The 23,569-nt window shown below is 41.0% G+C and overlaps 1 protein-coding gene across 1 annotated transcript; it reads right to left on the bottom strand.

The window, feature by feature from the left end:
• Positions 1-450: 450 nt before the first annotated feature.
• Positions 451-23,258, bottom strand: nampt1 (nicotinamide phosphoribosyltransferase 1). Its single transcript, XM_020644043.3, has 11 exons — positions 23,095-23,258; positions 16,787-16,943; positions 14,188-14,291; positions 12,533-12,661; positions 8,580-8,738; positions 7,972-8,108; positions 4,716-4,941; positions 4,510-4,629; positions 4,253-4,393; positions 3,964-4,098; positions 451-3,794 (listed from the first exon to the last, which is right to left on the bottom strand). Exons 1-11 carry the CDS (start codon positions 23,146-23,148, stop codon positions 3,681-3,683), a joined length of 1,476 nt encoding a protein of 491 aa, XP_020499699.2. The 5' UTR covers positions 23,149-23,258; the 3' UTR covers positions 451-3,680.
• Between the last annotated feature and the right edge of the window lie 311 nt (positions 23,259-23,569).

Below are 23,569 nucleotides of genomic sequence, written 5' to 3'. Positions count from 1 at the left end.
GGGGGGGGGGGGGGGGGGGACTCAGTGTATCTGACTTTGTGGATCATTTTAATTTATTTTAGTCAGCTAACAGCCAAAACACTCCAGGATTTGTCGATATGGATGCAGGGATCGATGATACTCCATGCCCACTTTGTGTACCCGTTCCTGCTCATGCATGAGAAACTGAACCGTGCTGAAGCTCACCTCTTCCATCCGTGCCAGGGCCATGGAAGTGTACCCCATTGAGCACAGAACAGAGCACTCACACTAGTCAAACAAACTGGACTTTAGGGGGTTAAAGCGTGCTTAGGCACAGTACAGATTGCCCAGTGTGAGAAAACATTTTTTTGCAACCACTGCTATAGGAAATCAAACTAAGTTGGTTAAGTTCCAGTCTAAATCAGCTCCACACAGAGGTCAGACAAAATTCAATAAATATATATTAATAAAAAAATCCACAATTTCAAATTGACAGGGTGGCATCTTTAATCAATGTATTGTTGACAATATAGCAAGTTATGTTTGTTAAAATATCAGTTGTGTTGGGAGAGGATTTGGGACAACCAACATATACATACAAGTAAAACAACAACAACATAAAGAAAATAAAGTATCCACAAACACTTTTTCATCCATTATACACAAGGCGGTCACACACACACACACACACACATTCACACTCATGCGCAAACTGAAGCTAAAAAGCTTGACAGTCACAAAAAAAACAGTCACACACGTCCAATTCACACGAGCTGTTTTGGATATTCTTCTGTTGGTAGAAAAAACAGTTGTTTCCGACAAAAATAATAATATCATCTTTTGTGGTCGTCTCCCTAACCTGCCCGCTCTGCTTTCAGTCAAACTAGTTGTTGTATGTACAAGTGAGAAGGCAGTATGGCCGCATTGTAAATAAGGATATTTACTGCAATAATTCGAGCATTTTCTTTCCATCCTTGGTCATACAAAATGAAGCTTGAGGTAAGAACTGAGACAGTATCGAAATAGTGAAATGGATGCACCTCTGAATTTGAGCAATAAAACAACAACAAACACTGAACTGTGTTGTTGCCCCAGAAAAAGCTGTATAACAAATAATGTGACAGGTCATAACAGAGAGGAGTGCAGACAGAAGGAAAACTAAAAGAAGTGTTATTTTGTTTTTTTTTGCATGTGTTGTTTACCAGCCAGGAGCAGCTTAGTCGGAGCCAGAGAGGGGGAAATTGGAGTAAGTGACAGCACAGGTTTCTTCAAGGTCTTCCCTAAAAAAAAAAAATCGCAGAAATCTAGCAGGGTCAAACGAAAAGGTCACGGAAGCTCTAATAGATCCATTGAGGCTGCTAACACTTAGCAGGTTTTATTATCATTAGTGAGCTCCCTGTTGAAAATGTGTGAACCGATGAGTTTAAAAAAGCACCAGGGGGCAGCCAAAAAAAAAAAGAAAAAAAAAAAGCATGTAACAAAGATTTTAAAGGCAGTCTACTGCTATGCGAGCAGCCTTTTGATGTTACACCTGGAGCTATGTGCTAATGTGAGCAAAATGTGGCATGATAGAAACCCACAAATTGCAATTGAGCCCGATAGGAATGTCATCAGTTTTGCAGGCATTTGGTCTCAAACAACTTTTAGATTTATTATGTAGGTTTATAAAAATCCATCCAACAGTTGTAGCTACTAGTGTAGACAGAAATAACATGTTGGAATCTTTTGAGTTGTATGTGGTTCTACACTGGCAGTGTGTCTATTATGTGCCAAAACCCAAAGTAGGAGGAACACACATATTTTGCTTTTCTGTATAAACAACCTTTTTTTTTTTTTTTTTTAACCTGTGATGTCACTAGCCCCTTGCTCCAATCAAATCCCTTCACTCTGAAAAGGGCCAACTCAACCATGTGACTAAACACAAATGCAAAAAGGGGAGTGGCACTCCGCCTGTTACGTATGCTCTGGAAAGGCTTTAGATGCAAGATTTCACTTATATCTCAGCAACAAATCCAAACAACACACCCGGCTTTTCCCTCTTTAGGGCAGTGATATCGAGGGCGACAGAGTCTCACTTTTTTTTGCCTCTTGGATACTTTCACTCACTTGTATGTCACAACGCTGCGTCTCCTTTCAAAATAAAAAACGCCGGCAAAGTAAATGGAAGAGTGTTTGTTGATTATTCCCTCGATCAACAAGTTCATTTGCATAAAGGGATACAAGACGATCCTTCAGAGGAAGAAATTATCAGTACACACACACACACACACACACACACACTACACAACCACGCACACTTCATTTCATCATTCCTGCACATCAGAACCAACATTTAACAAATGTAACATGTCTGCCTGGGAGCCACATATTTAATCTTTCATAAACACATAGTTAGATCATCTTCAGTCCTGTGAAGACAATTTCAATGTATGTTTTTTTTTTTTTTTTTCAAACCCAAAGATTGGTTTTCAGAGCATTCACCATCATGAGGGCTTAATCCAAAACTTTTCACTGGAATTTAAACATGTCATCTTGTTAACATGTTGGGCTTATTTAGAATATCAAATTGTTAATAGGAAATTATCTCCTTATAATTAACCTATCATCATAATTATAATTTACACATGTAAAAAAAAAAAAGAAGGTAAATCTTTATGTAATGACTGGGCTGGATTGGGCTGTCATTATGGGGATACTCTTTGGGCAACATAATGGCAAGTAGATCATTAATAAACCTTAAGAGATGCACCAATAACATTCGATTTGGCAGAGTAAGAGTAGAAAATATTCAGGTAGTACATGATGAATAACTTCGGCTAAAGAGCAAGCAAAGGGGGTGAACTCCATAATCACCCAGAAATATAAGTTTACATGTTTATGAAGCAACACATTAACAGTTTTTGGGTCAATGTTATTGGTGCATCATTATATACTACCATTATCATTATCCTTCACATAAAAAGACAAAGCTAAGTAGATTCAGACATGTAATTCTTCTCTAAACAGTTCTGTACACAATACACGGGGCACGGTCATTGGTGTGGGCGTGGCTTCATAATTGGATATCTCTCTCAGCCGTGATCGTCCTCACTCGGACTTACTGTGGGCTCATTGCGCTCGGAGCTTATTTAAAAAAAAAAAAAAAGAAAGAAAAATCTACAATCTGCTGATTTGCTTGTGTGTCAGCATGAAAAAGTCTGCTAACACATCGGCCCCCGATAGCCAATCACAGTCTCACTTTTCAACATGTCTAGGCCTATCAGTGCAACGTGCTGATTTTTTTGTTTTTGTTTTTGTTTTTGGGGCGGAGGTTGAAGAAGTCATTATAATGGTTTCTTCTCTCCCTCTAACTCATCTGTAATTTCCTGACTTGCACTTTTTTCCCCTCCTCAGGTGTTGTGTTGATTCCAAATTTCTGACTCTGTTAGAGACCCAGAGCAGGTGTTTCTTTTTTTAAATTGTGAAGGTAAATTCTGTGAATATTAAGGTAGATCTTAGGTTTTCTTAGGGAACATTTTTTTTTTTTTTTTTTTTTTTTTTTTTGGGGGGGGGGGCTCTCAGGCTTTGGGAGTGGGTTGTATTAGCAGTGCACATTACCACCGTTTTCCGGCGGTGACGTCAGAGGCCAAAAGGTGAAATGAAGAAGGTGGGGGGGGGGGGGAGGGAGGGGGGTATTTGGGGGGTTAGGGTGAAAAGTTGGGGGTTCAGTAGCGCTGTGTTCAGTGCAGCAGCTCATCAAGCTCACTCTCTTTGAGCTTGGCATTGTCTCTGACATCATCGAATGTGTACATCTTCACCATCTTCCCGTTCTGAAAGACTGTGTGCAACAGGTCCTGCAGTTGTAGGAGAGAGGACAAACAACCAGGAGGGAAGACGGAAAGAAAAAGTGAGAAAATGCAAAAGTGAGAAAAAAAAAACAAAGAAGGCATTTCTGTTGTCATCAACCTAGTTCTTTTATGTGCACAAAAGTGTCTGTGGGTTATATGTGGGCACTGGACTCACCACGCCATACTCCTCCAGGTCACCCTTCCCTTCTTCTAGGGTGACAAAGTCTCCGCCCTGTGTCCGGTGCAGAGACAGGCGACCTTTCTTTGACCTCTTGTTGGGGTCCGCCACTGGGTCCTTGAAGACATTTACCTTTTTTCCACCACACAGAAAAAAACACGTTCAACGCTCACACCCTCAGAGTCAATCAGATAGAATTATTTGCAGGGGGAGAAAAAAAGAAAAAGAAAAAGGAAACTCGAGTAGACAGTCAAGAGTTACTACATTCACATGTGCTGGTACTCACCCCGAGGCCGTTAGTCACCACGTAACTGCATTTGAAGGAGCAGTTGAGCAGGTCTCTGGTCAGTTTCTGCAGCAGAGCCCCTCCGGACCCAAAGGCAATGTTCTCAATGGACCACTTGTGTTCCTTCATGCCTTCCACAATCTGAGAAGTAAACCACACTGAGTCAAAAACTTTGCAACAGAGCTTGTTCCCATCAGTTGCCATGGCAGAGTTCTCTCTCTTGGTGCAGCGCCGTAATAAATAGCGTTCTCGCATACCTCTTGCAGTGTGTTGATATCTACTCCGTCTCCTTGAATGACTCTGATGTAAGGAGGGAGGACCTTGAATCCTTTTGAGTTCTCCTTTGGAATAAATTTCTTACCCAAGATCTCCAAAACCTGAAGCAAGAAAAAAAAAGTGGAAAAGTCAGTGCTTTGGATTGTTTTTAAGACCAAGCTTGATAAAAGAAAACGATGCCGCATACCTTCAAAACTGTATCGAGAGGGTTCCCAGAGTCTGGTCGAACAACCAGCGGGGCGTCTGCACTGCGTTTCTCTATCAGCCCCCGCAGGTCCTCTCCCCAGATCTTCTCACAGGCGTTGTAGATGTCGTAGCTGTCGCTGACTATGGACACTGGCACGCTGGGGAACTGCTTGATGATATGCTCAAAGGCGTCTTTTTCATGGTCCTTCCCCCACGCTGTGATGGTACTTCAGAGAGAATGGCAGCGCAATCAGTATTTTGTTACCCTACAAACATTTGATAAGGTTGACCAAAAAACATCAGCATGTTGAGATTAGCTCCCATGGTTGGTTGATTTGTGACTTTACAACACAAATGAACCCAATAAAAAAAAAAAGGTATGCAGACCACTTCCCATCATTTACTCAAAACCCCCCAAAAAAAGGAAAATGAGTTTTTAACAGCAAGAAACTGGGAAACGTTGAGAACAAAAAATGGGAGTAGAAGAAACATTAAACATGACGGACGTTTAATAATAGGCGAGAAATATTATTACAATGCAACAGATGAACCAGAAGAGGGCAGTGCTAACCAGGATTTAGATGTGCATCTTAGGTTTATTTGGTAGTTAACAAACATTATTTGTTTCTACTGTATAAGGAGTTCAAAACAACGTTCAAACCAACTGCAAAAAAAAAAAAAAAAAGGAAACAATTTAACCAATTTTATCAAGTCAAATCTGAGCCTAAAACATTTGAGACTGTGAGATTTTTCTTTTTGCTTTCTTTGCCTCTCGGATACAAAAAAAAAAGTGAAACCCGTAAACAGGACACAGACTGAACCTAAGCTTCCTGGCGCTTAGTTACAAACTAGTCCTTGAAAGTAATATTTGAAGAGCACACTTGTCTCCATTGTTTTGCATTCCCTTTAATAGTCAACGTTTTCATTACACACTAGAGGGCACTCCCAAGTTTTACACTTAAGAGCTCTGAAGGTGACACAACTTTGCTCTACCACCCACCCCTTTCCCTCTACATTAAAACCAAAGTGGAATTTCACTGTGGCTCCTCCCTCTGAGGTAGAAACCAATTTTTATTTTTTTTACAGGGGTGGGGGTGGGGGGGGTGTATTACTGGACGTATTGCGTAACGGTTACCATGACAACTACTGCCACCATCCCACAATGCACTGGTGCAGGGAAGAAGGGTGCGCTGGAGCAGCAGTAACTGCCCTGGTGGCTAGGAAGAAGTGCCTGTGTGTGTGCAGGAGAGCAACAAGAGAGGGAGGGGAAATGTGTGTGTAGGCTAAATGGATCAGTGCCATAAAACAACAGCAGAGACATGTGAGGCACATGTGCGTCAGGGCAGCTGGCTCGCACAGCCTTTACCTACAGCCAATCACACCCCTGTTCAAAAAGATGACACAGATGAAGGACATACTTAGTTTGAGGGAGACCACAATTCAAACAGGAGGGAGCAAATTAACAGCAACCTCAGCCAAATGATGAGTTAATTTGCTCTCTGGCCGATAAATTCTCTCCATTGACACATTTGGCAGATAACCAACTTTAAAAAAAAAAAAAAAACGTTTTCGTTGTTGCTTGTGAATAAAAAAAGCAAGTGTCTTAGTTAATACACTGATGAGCAGTGGGCCCCTGTGGATTACGACTGCATGCTGATAATTAACAATTTACACAGGAATTCAGCGACCTCCAGAGGCAAAATGTTATCCTCAAAGGTTTCTCTTCACCTTGCATGTGTGTTAAAAGAAGTGTTGACCATGTTGGCAGACCCCACTCATGCTTAATTGCTGCGGTCATTATTAAAGTGGATGGTGAACTACTGCCCTACATCACAGTGACAATCAGGCCTCTGGAAAAGCTGGGAAAGCCTCTACAGCTAACAGATAAAGGCTTCATATATGTACTCTCAGGCTGTCAAATGATTACATTTTTTTTTTAATCTGAGAATAATAATTGTTGGGCTTTTGTTTAGAAAAGTTTGTACCGTCTTAAGCTGAGAGTAAGTTTACTTGCCGTGTGCTTTTATTTTGAAATAAAGTTAAGACCTTCTGGTAGATTGAAGGTTACGACATTAACTTGACCACGGAAGAAGAAACTCATCACGGATCAAAAACAAAATGAAAACAGCTCAAAGGAACGATAAAAGAAGTGAAATGTTTGATGTCATGAGGTGAATATTTACTTTTGAATGAGCCGTCTTTTTTTTTTTTTTTTTTTTTTTTTTAAGTGAAATGAAACATTCAAAGATGCAGAGGTGTTCTTTTCCATCACTGTGCCTACAGAGAAACTGCTGATTCTATCCTAAAACAAAGTCATAAAATAGGATGTGATTCAAACAGATCAATGCATTAATTTAAGAACTTAATTAGTGACATTTAAGTAGTTAATTCTGAAAGCCCAAATATATATATAATATATATCCTTAAATACAGTATATATGTATATCTTCTTTGTCCATGTGTAGACTTAAACACAGATGTATTTTTATTTACAAATCTATTTTAGGTCGACTTCCTTCCTACCTTCTGACCTACATCAGTCAGAAGAGTTCAGGGATAGGACTGTTGTGGTGAATGAATTTCCACTGCGGAGAAACAAGGTGGCTCATTATTATTCCCCCCCCCCCCCCCCCTTTTTTATAATTTATAAAGCAAAGTTGTTTGTGAATCAGCAGTCAGAAACTTGCCTGTGACTTTTACTTATTTGATCAGTTTCTTAACAACAACGCCGGAACAATAAGTGACAAAAGACAAACACTCCCAACACGGAACAGACAGAAGACAGCAGACAGCGCCTGGTGCTGAAGTGAAGCACTGTCACAGCAGGAACAGGTATTAACAGAATCACCTCCTCTTAGGCCTTTTGACTCCAAAAAAAAAACACATGTTTTTCAAAAACCTGTACAGTACGATTTGGATACAGAATACATAACATGACGAGAGAGAGAGAGAGAGAGAGAGAGAGAGAGAGAGAGAGAACGAGCGAGCGCGCGGATACCCTGCATGGACCTCACTGAGTTCTGGGCCAGTTGAGCCCATTTTTACATTATGTAAGCACTCAGTCTGTCGTTATGTATTCTGTAGCAAAGTCGTATTGCACAGGATTTTTTTAAAAAAGCACTGTCGTGGTTATACCTGTTGCAGCTGTAATGGTGCTTTTTTTTTTAATCTCAATGATCTTTTTCTCCTGCTTAAATAAAAGGCTACATTTATACATATTTCTATGGATAGAAAAAAAGAGCGTGGGTGTAGATTACCTGTGCTCTGCAGCGGGCACTGAGAAGCCTGGCACGGGGTCCTTGGTGCCGTAGTACTTCTTAATGACACCGATGCCAGCGACCGTGTCTGTGCCCTTGAAGTTGACCAGATGGGCAGAGGCCCCGATGCCCGCAGTCTGCAAACAGTGGACAATGTTGGGTTGATTTTTATATCATGAACGAACAATAAGCTCATCCCAAAAACAGTTACAGGGCAAGGCATTCTATTATAAGGTTCTTTTTAATTACACTTTTTTTTTTAATTCACCTTTTACTATTGGCATTTTACATTATTAGCCCATCCTATCTTAAATATTAAAGCTCTAGAAAAAGCTTTCACAGTCCCGTAACACACTGGGAGATAGGGTGAAAAGCTACAGGGCACACCAGTGTGGACCTTGAGCTGGGACTATGTTGTTTTGGGTTTTTATTTATATAAGACAGTGGATATTGTCTTAAAATAACTGATTTCAGTCATGTCATTTCCCAATGAAGACTACTTTAAAGTGTTGAAAGTTCAGCAAAAGGCTAGACTGTACCTTCATGTATTCATCACATTTACCACCTCATTGCATGCAGTAAGGCGTGGTTGAGTATGATTAGAATACCTCCTGTGAGGAGACGCCTCTGTAGCCAAAGTCATGTAGTTTATACTCCAGGCCCTCGAGGTTCCCAGAGGTCTCCTGCAGGTACTTAGCGAGGATCTTCTTCTGTTCTCTGGAGTTGGTCGCCACAGTGATGGGGTACCAGATCTGAACCAGGATGGTCTGATGGAGGAAGGAAGGAAGCAAGGACAGTTCACATCAGTCCAGTTCCCTCGATATTTGTGCTATTTCACACATGCACCGATGAATAAAATCCAGTTGTAACAGCAATTTAAGTCTGTTTAAAATCATTTTCTTTTCATTTTTTCGTTTTTCAGGACTGAACACACAACCTTGTTGTCCCAGAATTCGACTGGTACAAGGAGCCCAAACTAACAGGCTCAGGGGATAAAAGAGGACTGCTTATTCACACAAGACAAACTCTGGGAAAAATACATTCCTCCATGCCTCATGTCAACTCTGGACGAGAGTCACACATTTCAAAATGAAAACAAGTGGCTTACCCGTGCTCACAATCACCTTTTGAATACACACATTTGACCAGGACTAGTATTTCAGACATGTGTGTGTGAAGCTCCGTAAGCTAATGCCTCTGTACATGAATCCATACTGCGCGTAGGAAAATACTGATAGAAGAGTCTGTCAAATTCAATAATAATCACGATGGATTACATAATCAATCCTGCCTTTTATCCCCATTTAATGAAAGTTCAAATCAAATGTGGCTACGACGATGTTATTGACGGGTGTTTTGTTATAATTACATGCTGTGTTCAGGGTCAGGTTTAGTTCAGGTTACTTTATTTGTACGCGTATCTGCTGGACTTGTTCTGCAGCCGGCGAGAAGACTTGAAACATTTCACAACACACACAAAGAGATGTGAAAAATACGAATAAAAGTCAGGTGCACATGTATGTCGAACTTCATCAGCAGCAGATAAAGAACACAAGAATGACAAATATTCAAAACACCAGGATGTAGCTTTTTATTTTCCCCCTCCCCCACTGTGTTCTTTTTTTTTTTTCGTTAAAAGGGAGGGGGAAAAGAAACACATCTTTGTTAACTTCCTGTTAAGGTTTCCCCTTTTGACTGCTAATACTATGCAGTGTGCCTCTTCACTTTATGACCCTGAGCAGAGTCACATGCCTCCTCAGACTAATCACAATCTAAAGCATAATATGGTCTCATGTGACTGCCAGAGCGCGGCTCCTGTCCTGACAGACACAGACACTCACGAGCCATGCGCCCTCTGCCTTATCTGCATGTCGACCTTTTCATTAAGTATCTCTGATGGAATGAGAAATAAAACACTGCGATAAGATTTGATTAAGATTAACATGCTGTTGTAGGTTGAGTGGGATTTCTCCATAGGAGGAATTATTATATCTGAAGAACACTATTTGTCTTTATCAAAAAAAATAATTCCCCATGTTTAATTCATTTGGACATTTATAGAAGTAACATATACAGCAAATAAGGTCTGTGATTAATTACGGTCTACTGGGGCAACAGTACAGTAAAAATAAATAAATAAAAAAACACTCAGCAAGGAATGTTTGCACACACTCTCATGCACACGCGTGCCAACATATCTTCCCGGTCAGCGTTCCAGAACAAAATGGAGGGAGGTCATGGAAGGAGAGCCGGGGGTGACAATGAAGGTGGAGACATAAAGAGAAAGAAAGATATAACGTGAGAAAAAAAAAAAAGGATGTTAAGACGGGGTGAGAAAAAAAAAGCAGGTGGAAACAGTGGAAGCAAAAAAAACGAAGAACAAGAGCATTGGGGAAGACGGAAACAAGCCCAAGGACAGCAGGCTAATTTTACATCACCCATGAAGAATGACTCTGTGTGTGTGTGTGTGTGTGTGTGTGTGTGTGTATTTTTATCAGCTGTAGAGCCTGACCAAGCGTGTGTAAGCGTGTGTGTGTAAGTGTTGTGTATCTAAATTTATCAGGACTGTGTGTGTGTGAGAGTAATAACTCGGCTCTTGGCGACCTATGTCCAAACTCTCTTTCTCAGCATATTCAGCATCATAGTGGAGTATAGAGAGAGAATTGTAGAGATCTAATTGGCAGAGATTTGTTCAGAAAACACTCTTAATTGCCAAACCTGCTTGAACAATTGAGGTATAAAAAAAACAAAAAAAAACTTCCTATTAAATCATGATATTCATGGAGCGAGCCGACGTGGAGAAAGAGAGGCTGAGCGAGGATGAGTCAACCGAGAGCACTTTGGAGAAAGGAAGACACACAGAGCGGAGGTAAAGCTCGCGGTAAATGAATTTAGTTCTGCCGAGTCATAGCGGACAGTCTGTTCACGGGGCATTAAGTATATTACATGTTCCTTATCTCGGAGGGGGACACACACACACACACACACACACACACACACACACACACACACACACACACACACTCGGTGCTTTCATGTTGAGGATCAGGTGAAAAGCCTCTCAAAGTTATTGTGCTGGTTGTGAAAGGCTTTCTTTATGAGATATGGGTGTAGCCATCATGTTGTCATTCATTGGTTTCATTGGTAGCACTGTTCAAGCATTCTGTCTTCATCTTGTTTTATGTCAGAGCTGACCCAGTGCTATGCCCTTCAATCCTGCTTGACAGGTTGCCTTGATCTGTGACTCGTCAATCAAAGGAAGCCACATCCCAACCCATGCTTTATCCTTTCTGTCATTTCAAAATGAACATCATGCTTCATGAAGAAGATTAAAAAAAAAAAAAACTAGCTATAAAAACCTTTAAACTCTTCATGGGAGCAGTACAGTCATTTCGTTTATTAGTCCAACAAAAATTGTATTATTTTGTTTCCAACCAGTGCAGCCGCTCCCTGCTGATGGTTAACATACTGTAGTTCAGGTATGAGGCAGCTTTGTATTTTTGTCAAACAAGAGGCTACGTCTATCATTAAAGACTGCTGCTAGATGCTAACAAGCAGAGAAGAAGCACGATGGCTAGGAAACGAAGATCTAAATAGAACAGAGCCAGGCTAGCCATTTCCCTTTGTGCTGAACTAAGCTAAGCTCTATACAGTGTATGGAAACAGATGTGTTATCCATGGACAGCTTAGTCTAGTTTATTGGTTTATTTGACAGGAGTCATGGACAACACATTTGTTTGGCTAGAGTTTGCTATAAAAGCTCATTTATATCCGAGCTCCCTGGGCAATATGTCAACCTAACACTGAAAGCTATTCATCAGGAATATAAACAGCAGCATAGTATTAACTACCGCACCTACAACAGCTACAACACCAGGTACTGTAAAAAAAAACAAAGACTGAATTCATTACAAGTGAACCTGCTGTCCATGACTGTCTGACACAGCCTTAGAGTCAATGAAATTAAAAAAGTAAATACACTTGACATACATTCTTCACAGTTTTCAGAGCCATTACAAAGATGTGGTGCTCTTTGGGGAACTGAACATTGCTTCAGGGCAAGCACTTTTTTTTTTTCCCAGCACCTTACTCTCCATTTCTACTTTTCATTCAAGCTGTATGAATGACTGTGCTGCAGTTACAGCTCCAGCCATCGAGTAATAAGCCATGACAAGAATGTAATTCAATACGATTTAAGGAGAGGTTTAAGAGGTGTGAGCAGGACGGCTGCCAAGCGGCCAATTAAAAAGAGAATAAATGTTAATGATATATTTTGTCTTGTAATCAATAATCCATTAAAGGTAACTGTTCAAAAGGGGCGACTTTTGGTGAACCTTATCTAGAACTGAAGTGCTGTTAAAGGGATTTAAAATGTGTTCATGAAATTAACATCAAAAGGACTGTTTCAGCTCCAAAATCCTACACAACCACGATGCATACAACCACATCTTTTAGACCACTCCCTGTCCGACACAGTCTAACTGAACAATACACTTGTGTCATGTACCCACCACCCCTTGTCCACGCTGGGCCCGGAGGACAAAACAAAACAAAAATTTACCTCCACCCAGTTGGTGAGCCAATAGCATTCCGGGTCCGTGCTCTCCACTGTGAACAAAACATTGCCCCGAGGGATGACACTCCCCTCCGGCACCGCCTTGATTTCAATAGGCAGGTGTCCGTTGTATTTCTGTAAACACAAAAAGCAAAAGTGCATGCACAGTTACACCAACCCAGATCCAGATTTACACAGTGCTTTTATAGAGGGGTTTTTATCTTCAAAGAGATGACCTTAGAATGCAGACATAGGACACATGGACACATTGGAAGCAATACTGCTTCTGATGAGATCAGGTTTGTGCTTAACACGTGCAACCGAGAGAGGCAGTGAGACCAGAGAAATCTCACCTTTCAAATCAGGTCTTGAGTACATTCTCCATTATTTTGTGTTTGATACAGTAGCACTGCTTAAGGTGAGCAACATTTGTAAGCTTGCGTGTGCCGGATTATAGACGATCAGCTTAAAAATATAGTGTGCTTCGCAGAAAACAAGGCTAGTAAGAGCTGATGAAGGAATGAGGTTAAAAATGATGAAGGGAAAAACAGCGCTGTGCTCTCTCCAAGGTGCTGAAAATGCCCCTCCTACAGTAATAACAAGGACCATTATACAGATATTTTCTATGAAAGATAAAACGACTTCTAGACGTTTCATTTGACAGTTTCACTCGGATAGCCTTTCACTCATTACATGGAGAGTAACACAAACAACTAAACTGCCAATTATCTTTTTTTTTGCTGTTCAGGCTTTCATAACACATCAACAGGGGTGTGACGATACACTCCTCTGATGAGACGAGGAACGATATTTGGTTCATTTTGACTTATTATAACATTATTTAGAGACACAACAGTGGATAGAGTCAGAGAGTTTTTGAAAAGGAGCCACAGGTCGGATTTGAACCCTGGCTGCCCGCCAACTGAGGGCTTCAGCCTCTGTACATAGGGTGTGCACTAACCACTTACTACTAAAAATATTCATTGATACGATTGAAAGTCACAAAATACAAAACAAAGCTGGTCCATTTTGAAACGTTTTGACTATTAATCATCTTGTAATGACCGTCACTGCTTACATCTTGTTTGTGTCTTTTCTGTTACTCCTACTTAAAAGTGGGGGCGGAGTCTTCTATAGTCATTCCCAGTTCAACATCAGACTTCATGATGGCTACTGCTCTGCGTCTACGTACTGATATCACGAGGGCAGTTCTACACCTTCACAAGAAATATCAGGACTATATAATATTGTTACACCCCTTCTTATCACAGCTTTTAGAGAGCAACACACCATCACAAACCTTGATTTGGGTTATTTTTGGCCCTACTTTGCAACTGCAGAATGCTGCCCAAAGGCCTTTCCGTTTTAATGATCAAAAATTGTTACAAAAACCTTTTGTGTTCTTCAGGAACTCACTGTATGTCCTCAGTGTGTGTGTGTACACGTCTGATTCAGAGCCTCTCCGATTATAGAGAAAACGCCTTCAGAATGTTTCATGTGCAAACATTTAAGTGTTCTGGCACCTGTGTATGTGGACACCTGTATCCATGCTTCTACATTCCAGCTTTTTTTTTCCCTCAATAAAGCATTACCTCTAAAGACGCCCTCATTGTTTATAAATATAAACAACCGTTTAGCTTTCAATTTTCTGAAAATATTACCTCCAAGATATAATTCCATCCCTTCTCGTTGAAAACGTCATCCTGGAAGTGTTCTCTGTATACCTCCTTCGCCTCCTGGATCTTCTCTGGAGTCACCACCTTTCCTGGAGAGGAGGAAGAGAGGCAAAGAAAAGAGGGATCAAAGAGAGCAATGGCAGAGCCAGACGCACAACAAGGCCCAAAGACAGATACTAGAGAAGGAAACAAACCAGTAAAGGTAATGTGCAGGAAATGTTACAGTCCATCGTGTAACTGAATCAGAAGCATGCCATGCCACACTGACAAGGAGTCTTTGTTCGAACAATCACACACCAACACATTTTCTTTCGTCACATTCAAGTTCAAAGAGTTGTACTTTCTCAGAAATGGGCTTGTTGCTGTCTCGTCTCAGTGAGATGGGGGGAAAAAACATGATACCACTGTCATAGCTGTACAGTAAATATGAAACTACTGTGAGAAGCCAGTTAGGGGAAAAGCATGTGTAAAGCATAGATATACAAGCTTATACTGTAGTTAGGGATGGACCGGCTTACACTGTCATTGAACCTGGCCCACTTAAACTTGTTCTCTCTCTCTCTCTCTCTCTCTCTGTATGCATATTCATGTCCCATTTAAGTCACTAACCATATACTTTCCCTGGAGTTCCTGAGCTCCCTTGTCTCATAGGTTCCTCTGGAGTTTTTGCTGCTGCTGTGGACCTGCCTAACTCCAACTGCTACAATTATTATAGTCTTACGTCTATTATCATTATTATAAACGTTAATGTGAATTCAAAAGCTGCTCAACTTCAACAGCTGTCACTGACACCACCAGTCCTGAGTCCTCCCTGACACATTACAGTTGCTTATGTCAACACTAGACTGGTCAATCTGTGATCCTACATTGTTGTTACTGCTAATACTACACTTACTTTGACCGTTATTACAGGCATTGTTGCTTTAAATCTCCCTCCATTCCACTTTTTAAGACCCTAAGAGTGGTGGCAGATGGCTGTTCCAACGTGAGTCTGGCTCTGCTCGAGGTCTCCGCCTGTTTGAAGGACGTTTCTATAAGCATCTGTTCCTTTGCTGCGTGTTGCTTAGTGCTGTGCTCATGATGGATTAATGTTGGGTCTCTGTGTAAATAATATAACAAAGAGTAAGGTCCACACCTGCTCTTTTTGTAACGTGCCTTGAGATAACATTTGTTTTGAATTGTCGCCATACAGATAAAGATTGATTTATTGAAGTAGATGAGTGCTTGACTATTAATCGTGTGGCGCAGTGACTTTCTTGCCACCTCAACTACCCCCAATGACACTAAACTTGGGAATTGAATTTGCTTGAACGCTCTAGTTATGCTTAAATCAAATAAGACATTAAAGGTAAAGTTATGAGCTTTGCAGATGTTAGTAAAAGCCAAGTTGGATTTGACCTGTTTCTAGTCTTTGTGCTGAGCTAAGCGAGACACTAAGGTAGTACCAACTTTCTCACCAAAGTTTTTCCCTAGAGATGTAATTTCCCCAAATGTATCACAAATCCAGCCGACTAAATGTGTTTTCTTCATAACAATTTGTTGGGAGACGTTTTGAATATGTTTGTTGCTGCCTGCAGCAGCAAACCCAAATTCAAATGAATCGTGACTCGGCCCAGAAGAATCACGATGCACACTTTTGGTTTCACAAGTTGAAGGATCAGGGATGCATCTCTAATGCTCGGCCTAATCACTGGGCTCCGAGGGGCGCTCTATGCAGGCAGCTGGCCTTTCTCACGCACACGGTGAAAGAGCAGCTGTGCTTTTGTCTTCTCTCTCTCTCTCTCTCTCTTTCTCTGTTCTCCCCCGCACCTCTGCTACGGCACCATGAAATCCTTTTAAGAGACAGGAGGGAGATGCTTTCTGCTTCTTTCTTTCCACTCCCTTCTTTTTTCGGTCTCTCGTGCACTCTCTCGTGCCCCTCAGGATCACCATAACTCGCTTTAACATCCACTTTTACAAAACTGAAGTTAATGAGAGCGAAGCATGTATTGTATAGATGAAACTTTCGCTGGCTTTTTGTTACGCTCTGTACAGTCTAATCACTGTGAGGCACATTGTAAACCAGGCTGTTGCTGCAGACAACGACGGCGTGCACCTGCCCTGCTGAAGTGCCCTTGAGCAATGCGCTGAATCTAGAGTAGCTAGAGGCACGCTTTTCTGCAGCCGACCCAGCACCAATCACACCTTGTGCTGGAGGGAGTTAAACGTTGAAATGCTCCAAGAGGGACCCATAATGCATCACAAAAGGCTTTTGGTATGTGCCCTGATTGCAAACTGGACAACAGTAGAATATTGTAAATCCATGCTTGGGTTATGTAATCCTAATATTGGAATGTTACCCTGATTTAATGTGTGAAGTTGACTGGAAACACATTTGTTTTTACACAAACACTCTGGAGAATCATTAATAAAACGGTGGCTTTAGAGGGCCGCAATCCTGGGAAGCTGCAGAGTCATTGAATCGGGCAGTGTTTGTGGCTGAAAAGCCGGGTTTGTGCTCGAGGGCGCTTTTTTATTTGAATTGACGACACAACAACAAGCGGCCCTTTAGCGCAGCAGAGGTGGAATCTGAGTACGCACTTACCTTTAAGGTATTTCTGGAGGATGTACTGCAGGCCGTAGAAGACGGTTTTGTCATATTTGACCTTTCTGCTTTTGCTCGGGTCTGTCCTCGTCTCACGGCACTCGAAGTAGGAGTACACTTTACTCGTGTTGGGGGGGTACTGTTTGTAATGTGTTACCTGCAGAGACAGAGCAGGGCAAATTAGAATGGCCATTTACAGCAAGAAAACTGAGGTACAATTTGAAATAAAGCACAAACATTAGAGTTCCCACAGGACAACCAATGTCACATATTATGCAAAATACACTACCATGTTTTTACGACAATAATATGTGTCCTAATCTGTCTACAAACCTCCAAAACTATAACAAAAAGCCATCCTCTCCTTCTTTTGCCTGCGTCCCTTTAGAAAATGTGCGCTCAAACAGGCCGTTTGTGACATCATAAAAGGGAAGTAACTCCTCCCCCAGGTGGGTGACACCCACACAGCTAGGTGTTTGTTCTGCCCTCTGAGTGCACCTTTCCACTGTAAACATTTGGGCACAAAGCAAGAAACCAAGCCGTCCAAGAAAGGGCATGGTCAGACCCAGCTTACATTTAAAGCTACACACACACACACACAGAAACAGCCTGTTCTGAGCAGGGCTGAAATGGAAGGGTCTGTAGGCATGATACAATACAGGATGAGAGTGGATTTCTCACAAGAAAGTTCCAAGACATGTTTTGGGGAGCGCTGAGACTTGTTTTAAACTTGTTTAAAAAGGATTATAATATGTGACCTTTAAACAGTCTGCAGCATCACAGTTTAGCAAACAATGACCTGTGCTAAAAATGATCTGACACTGGTGGACGATGTTGCACATTTTATGATGAAGTGGTTGAGAAAGCTGCCTTCTGGGTATCTTCCAGTGGTCATATGGGTTTGAAATCAGCGTACAACCCTCAAAGCAAAAGTACATGCCATTAAATTTGAAATATTCACAATAAAAGGCCGACTCATCATTATCAGACTCCCTTTGGGGGATGCCTGAATGTATACCTCCTAAAATCTGAACATAATCTGTGATAGTATCTTTTATATGTTTTAACCTCGGGCCAAGAGTGATAGTGCTGGCAGTGCGCCCATGCTTTTATAGCCCCGGACCCAAACAACAAACACACACAGGCACACACACACACAACTTTAAGCAGCATGATTAATGAGAAAATTCATGCTCATCGTTTGCTCTCTCTGGACTGTTCTTTACCTCAGGGTATTAAAGGAAACAAGCTCTCTCTGTCCAAATGAGCCACCTTCAATTGCCAGATCAGGAGAATTATAAAGTGCATGTTTCATTCATAAGGTACAAACAAGTTGTTTCAGTTATTCCACCTGCACTGAGGATGCATGAGACAAGCCAATCTTGTCATATATATATTATAAAACAGATAGTAGCTTTTTAACATTTCACAATGTGAAATACTTGACTAACAATCCTGATAAAACCTTGAATATATACAGTATGTTGTAACACTGAGAAATGTTAACTCAAAATGAAGCCCCCAAAACGTCAGATCAAACATTTCATTTGTGGGATGTTGTCGAGGCAGTTCCTGAGATGAAGAAGACATTTAACAGGCAGCAAATCAAATTTTCATACCCTGTACTGTGGAAGAATTCAGTGGCTGTCTTTGAAACGACAAAGTTCAGATTCAGGGTCACACAGCTAAACGTTTAAGGAGCTCTGCCGTTACTCTTGTGATGGTAGCGAACAGCCCAGTTGAACAAAAGAAATAATAAAGTCTGAAAATGTCACAGAGTTTTCCCACCCACGCACATTCTTTAATTTATTATTCTATGTTGAATGTGTGTGCTTTGGCTAATCTTCACATTTACTGTCAACTGCGTGTGATAAGAGAAATAATGACAGCTTGAATAAAAGACAAGACAAGTTTGAGACTTGTCCAGGCATGTCTCACACAGGAAGGATAGACCGTTTTTTATAAGGGCTGCACAAACATGCACCAAGGGAAAGATTCAGAGTCATCTGAAGACATCTGGCCATCAGTTAAATCCCAGATGAGTCGAGGGTTCTCAGCCGAGTACACTGGGGCATTGAGGGGTCTATTTTTAAAAAAAGGTTGACAACATGATGGGAGCATCTACGTTTCACTCAATCATTTTTTTAATTCACCGTACTTTCAATATCCAATCTGTGAGAAATAAAAGGTGGGACATTCCCATAAAAAGAGGAAGAAAGTAAGTCAAGGGTTGGTTTAGAAGTCAAGAAACCTTGTCACACCTGATTTCTCACCTACGTAATGTAAACACATTGAGGTTACATTAGAGTCACAGGTGTAAACACTCCGGCTTCCTCACCGTCATTCACTTCAGAGAGGAGATAAATGTTAGTGTCTTTGACCCCCCCCCCCCCTCCCCCCCCTCCCCCCCTCCCATCTCTGTCCTTTCCCCGTGAGCTTTCTGGGACTCAAAATAGAGTCAAGACACACAACATGACACTAGGCCTGACCACGTGTGTGCAAACACTCGCTGGCAAACAAACACATCGATGTATACACAAACAAAGTTTCAATTTTAAAAAAAAAACAATAATCACAAAACGTGTATCAGATGTCACGGCACACAAGTGAGACCTCTTTTATCATCATCTGAGGATAATAATTATCACTGATTATCTATAATAATATTATTACACTTTAAACCAATATAAACATGTATTAAATTCAAAGTAAAGACCCACTTCTAAACTCACAGAGAACACAAACTACACGCTGAAGCTCAACTCAGTGTTGTTGCATCATCCTCGAAATCATTGTTTTTGGTTAAAATGCAAATAAACAAGGATGCAATGTGCACCTCCACCCTTTAATATAGTCAAATCTTACTGACTCCTAGGGCCAGCACTACACCCAAGCATGCGCGTGTGAGTGTGCGTGCGTGCGTGCGTGCGTGCGTGCGTGCGTGCGTGCGATAGGCAAGCTTGGCTTTGGGGCTACACTTCTCTTTTCAGTTAAAGAGACGAAACAGAAAAAGGCCTTCAGGTGCAGCGTAGCTTTGTGTCCTACCAGCGAAGTAGATCAGACAGGTACACTGCTTGCTTTTCTCTTGATTATCACACTGGCATGAACGGACAAGACCGATGCACGGTTGCCTAGTTTCAGGCGTACAGAGACACAATGTAAACACAGATATAGCTCTTTTTTTTTTTTTTTGATTTATTACCAGGCTTTTTATGTCTTTATTTTAGAGACAGGACAGTGGAAAGCAGGAAATCAGGGAGAGAGAGAGAGAGTGGGGAATGACATGCAGGAAAGGATTTGAACCCGGGCTGCACGCTTGGAGAACTTCAGCCTTCGTATGTGCACTAACCACGAGGCTAATTCGTTTTTTTTTTTTTTTTTTACATCTGAACATTTTGAAAACCTATGAAAGCTCAACTTTTCTAGATGAATGCCTGATTTCTTCATGTTTAGTTTCTTTACAGTAATTTAACTGGCTGATTCAAATGGAAATGACAACAGATTTAGGAATGCAGAACGTGCTTAACCTCTCTGGCAAAGCCTAAAAATGACATTTTGTGCATACGCTCTCTGTCTGTGGCACCGTCAGACTATAATTCTTATAAATAATATTTATGTTAAATTCAGCGCCATCCTGTCTTGAGTACAGCTTTGTGGTGTGTGATTAAAAAGCTTCTACATGCTGACGTATTGTAGAAGTACCATAAAAAAAAACAAAAAAAACGTTGATAATAAACAGACAGCAATATGTCGAAATTGGAGATGCAAAGAAGGTACATTAAGTGAAAAACATCTCTGTGTCTCCCGTGTTCATCATCAGACTCAATGTGAATGATGACATGTTAAATCTGCTTGAGTGTGAAGAGTGACGTCCACACAGGACGAACCAGATATTTCTTATTTACATGAAAGAATTTCCCTTTACAAAAATAAAGGGAGAATAAATCAAATTTTTTTGACAAATTAAATTTGGTGCATAAAAATAAACCAGAATACAAGAATGGCAGTGTTGTACAGTGATGCTGAAAATGTCCTTGTTGTGGAACCCAAGAAAGACCCCCCCCCCAGGCTTAATATTCAACGTCTTTCACCTTTAACTGTAGATATCAACTAATTAGCTTTTATGTTGTATTGATTTTAATTTCGATCTGGGCACATTTATTTGTATAATACGTTAGTTCTGAATTGGTTTTTTTTCAATTAGCCTTTACAAATATTAGAAGTCCTCATGTTACGTATAAAGTGTTGAGCTAGTCTGCACAGCACACCTTTAAATGTACAAGGTTGTAAAAGTAGCATCATCTCCTCATTTTGAGCCAGGAAAAACCCCTGGATACTGAATATTTGATAAGGACAACAAGCTATATATATATATATATATATATATATATATATATATAGAGCTTTTTAATTTACCTAATTATGTCCATAAGCTACTTTACAATGGTTTATTTAAAGACTCAGAGAGAACAAAACCAAGGCGGTGACTTCTGCTACAATAACAATGACACTTATGTAACAAATCAGGCACCTCTTCCTGAGAGGTTTTATTTCAGTCCATGACACCTTAGCTCGCAGTTACGTCTGTTTTCCTTAATCACTTCTCTACACATTGGCTCAGGACTAAGCAGTGGTGCATTAAAACAATGACACACACAATATTGACTGTTTCAGATCAACACAGTGTGCAGAACCTTAAACACAAACACTCTGCGTCTGAACTCTTCTGATCTGACCTTAAACTTTTCAAATAAACTAGAAATACGTGGCATCAAAGTGAAACCAAAACTAATAATTTCCCAGAAATAACAAAATGTTTTTTTGAAACGACAGAAATGACCAATCAGGGGAGTAAATCAAAATTGAATTAAGACGTTTATGCCATATAACTGTAAGAGAGATTCGAGGCAAAAGCTACAACTAATTTTTCTGGGCCTTAGTTGCTGCTGTACATCACAAAACATCTGTCTTACAGTCTGATACACCTGACATCAAAACGACCTTTCATCATAATCTCACCCATTCTCACAGCCTGGCTGAGAACTGAAGAGAGATAAGGAATAGACACAAAAAAAAAAAAAAGATAGGCTGCTTGTGCGTTATGAGGCACATCAGAGGAATAAAGCGGTACTCTACACCTTCTGGAAAACATTTAGACTGATTGAAATATTACATCTACTCCAATAAACATGATGAAGAAACAAAACCTAGAAAAAATATCAGAGACATACCAGTAGTTCATACAGGTATTATAATGGTATCAACACACTGCAAAAACATTGCATGTTTTGATTGGTTCCTGATATTATGTTTCAGAGATACATATTCATTTAGACTATTACTTTGCACAGATAGGCATACATTTTTTTTTTTTTTGCACAAGTCCAATTTTAAATTTTAAAAGACTAATGTTCACTTTTTGCATTTAAAAAACAATCTGACCTCAGTGTAAAATTATTATTATTTTTTTAAAGTTTATTCCTGCATTTTGCCTTCAAACTTTAACCCTGCTGATGCCTCTCTCTCTCCCTCCCCTGGGTCTATCTCTCTCTCTCTCTCCTGTCCTGCAGACCGTATGTTCAATGTTTTCACATGACTGCTGTACATGGCAACAAGCATGGCAACCATTTTCAAACGTGCATTCACTCACACATTCATTCATTCATACATACATGCACATTTGATCTCTGTTTACATTGTTATCGAGCAGTCTGTCAATGGCATATTCGCAATAACATCAACAATGGAAAAATTAAAAATGTCCCGGGCGTGTCACTTGTCCCATTAAGTGTCTCTTTTTAACTTTCACTTTTGATTTCCCGAAAGTGACGCATTGCACAGACTGTGGCTAACTCCATGCTGGCTAACATTTTGACCTGCTGGGCTTTTGAATGAGACTTGCCCATGTGCAGTGTACCGGTCCAATCCGCACAGCACCTGCTAGCTAGCGGCTAACATTAGCTTTTATTATGTATCAGTGATCAATCCCTACTGTCTCCAAGTGGGCTAGCATGCTAGCTTACACAGCTAGCCTGATACCACTGTGACTCGCAAAGCCGGTGGCTCCCTAATAACCAAAATAGACAAAGCTAAGAAAGAAGGATGCGTCTCATTTTGTCACCCGCCTCTCCTCCCCTTCCTCCTGCCTATTCGGCCCGCCTTGAAGCGACGGAAACCGGCCACAGAGAGCACAGTGATGGCCTTGGGACTGATGATGAAACCACCTTGACTTTATCAATTTTTTCACCCATCAGCCGCTCCCTCCACCCGGGCCTCCCGCTACATGAAACCACCGAGGGGTACGGTACCTTGTACGAGTCGGTCATTAACATTATGTTGCAGTCGGCTTCTCTGTGCTCCATCTTTCCCTCTTGGTTTTTTTTTCCAGTCAGTCGCAGGCAGCTGTCAGAGTGTTGTGTTGCGCGCCGTGCTGCCGGGGCTCCAGCCTGTAGTGTAGCTGGGCAGGAGGGGGGAAGGACGTGCGGGGAGAACCGGGCGGGATAAGGGGCGGGGGGACTGACGTCACACACAAAAACTGTACGGACTCCCTCCTTCGGCTGTATTCGACTCTATTCGGGAAGCAAATCCGATTCAACCAAAGCTTGTCTATCCTGACGAAGATGTACCACACAAACATTAATGCGAGACACTTACACCAAATCTATTGAATCTATTAACAGTCTATGGGGTAAATGCATTTCTGCTTTTCATAAAGAAAATTCACTCTTAACATTATTATTATTTATTTCTTAATTAGCAAGGCTGGACCAGAACCCAGCTTTG

Source organism: Labrus bergylta, chromosome 23 (assembly GCF_963930695.1).
Source record: "Labrus bergylta chromosome 23, fLabBer1.1, whole genome shotgun sequence".
NCBI classification, from domain to species: Eukaryota; Metazoa; Chordata; class Actinopteri; order Labriformes; family Labridae; genus Labrus; species Labrus bergylta.
Note: the sequence above shows the minus strand (reverse complement) of the source record. Positions and strands in the feature narration are given on the sequence as shown.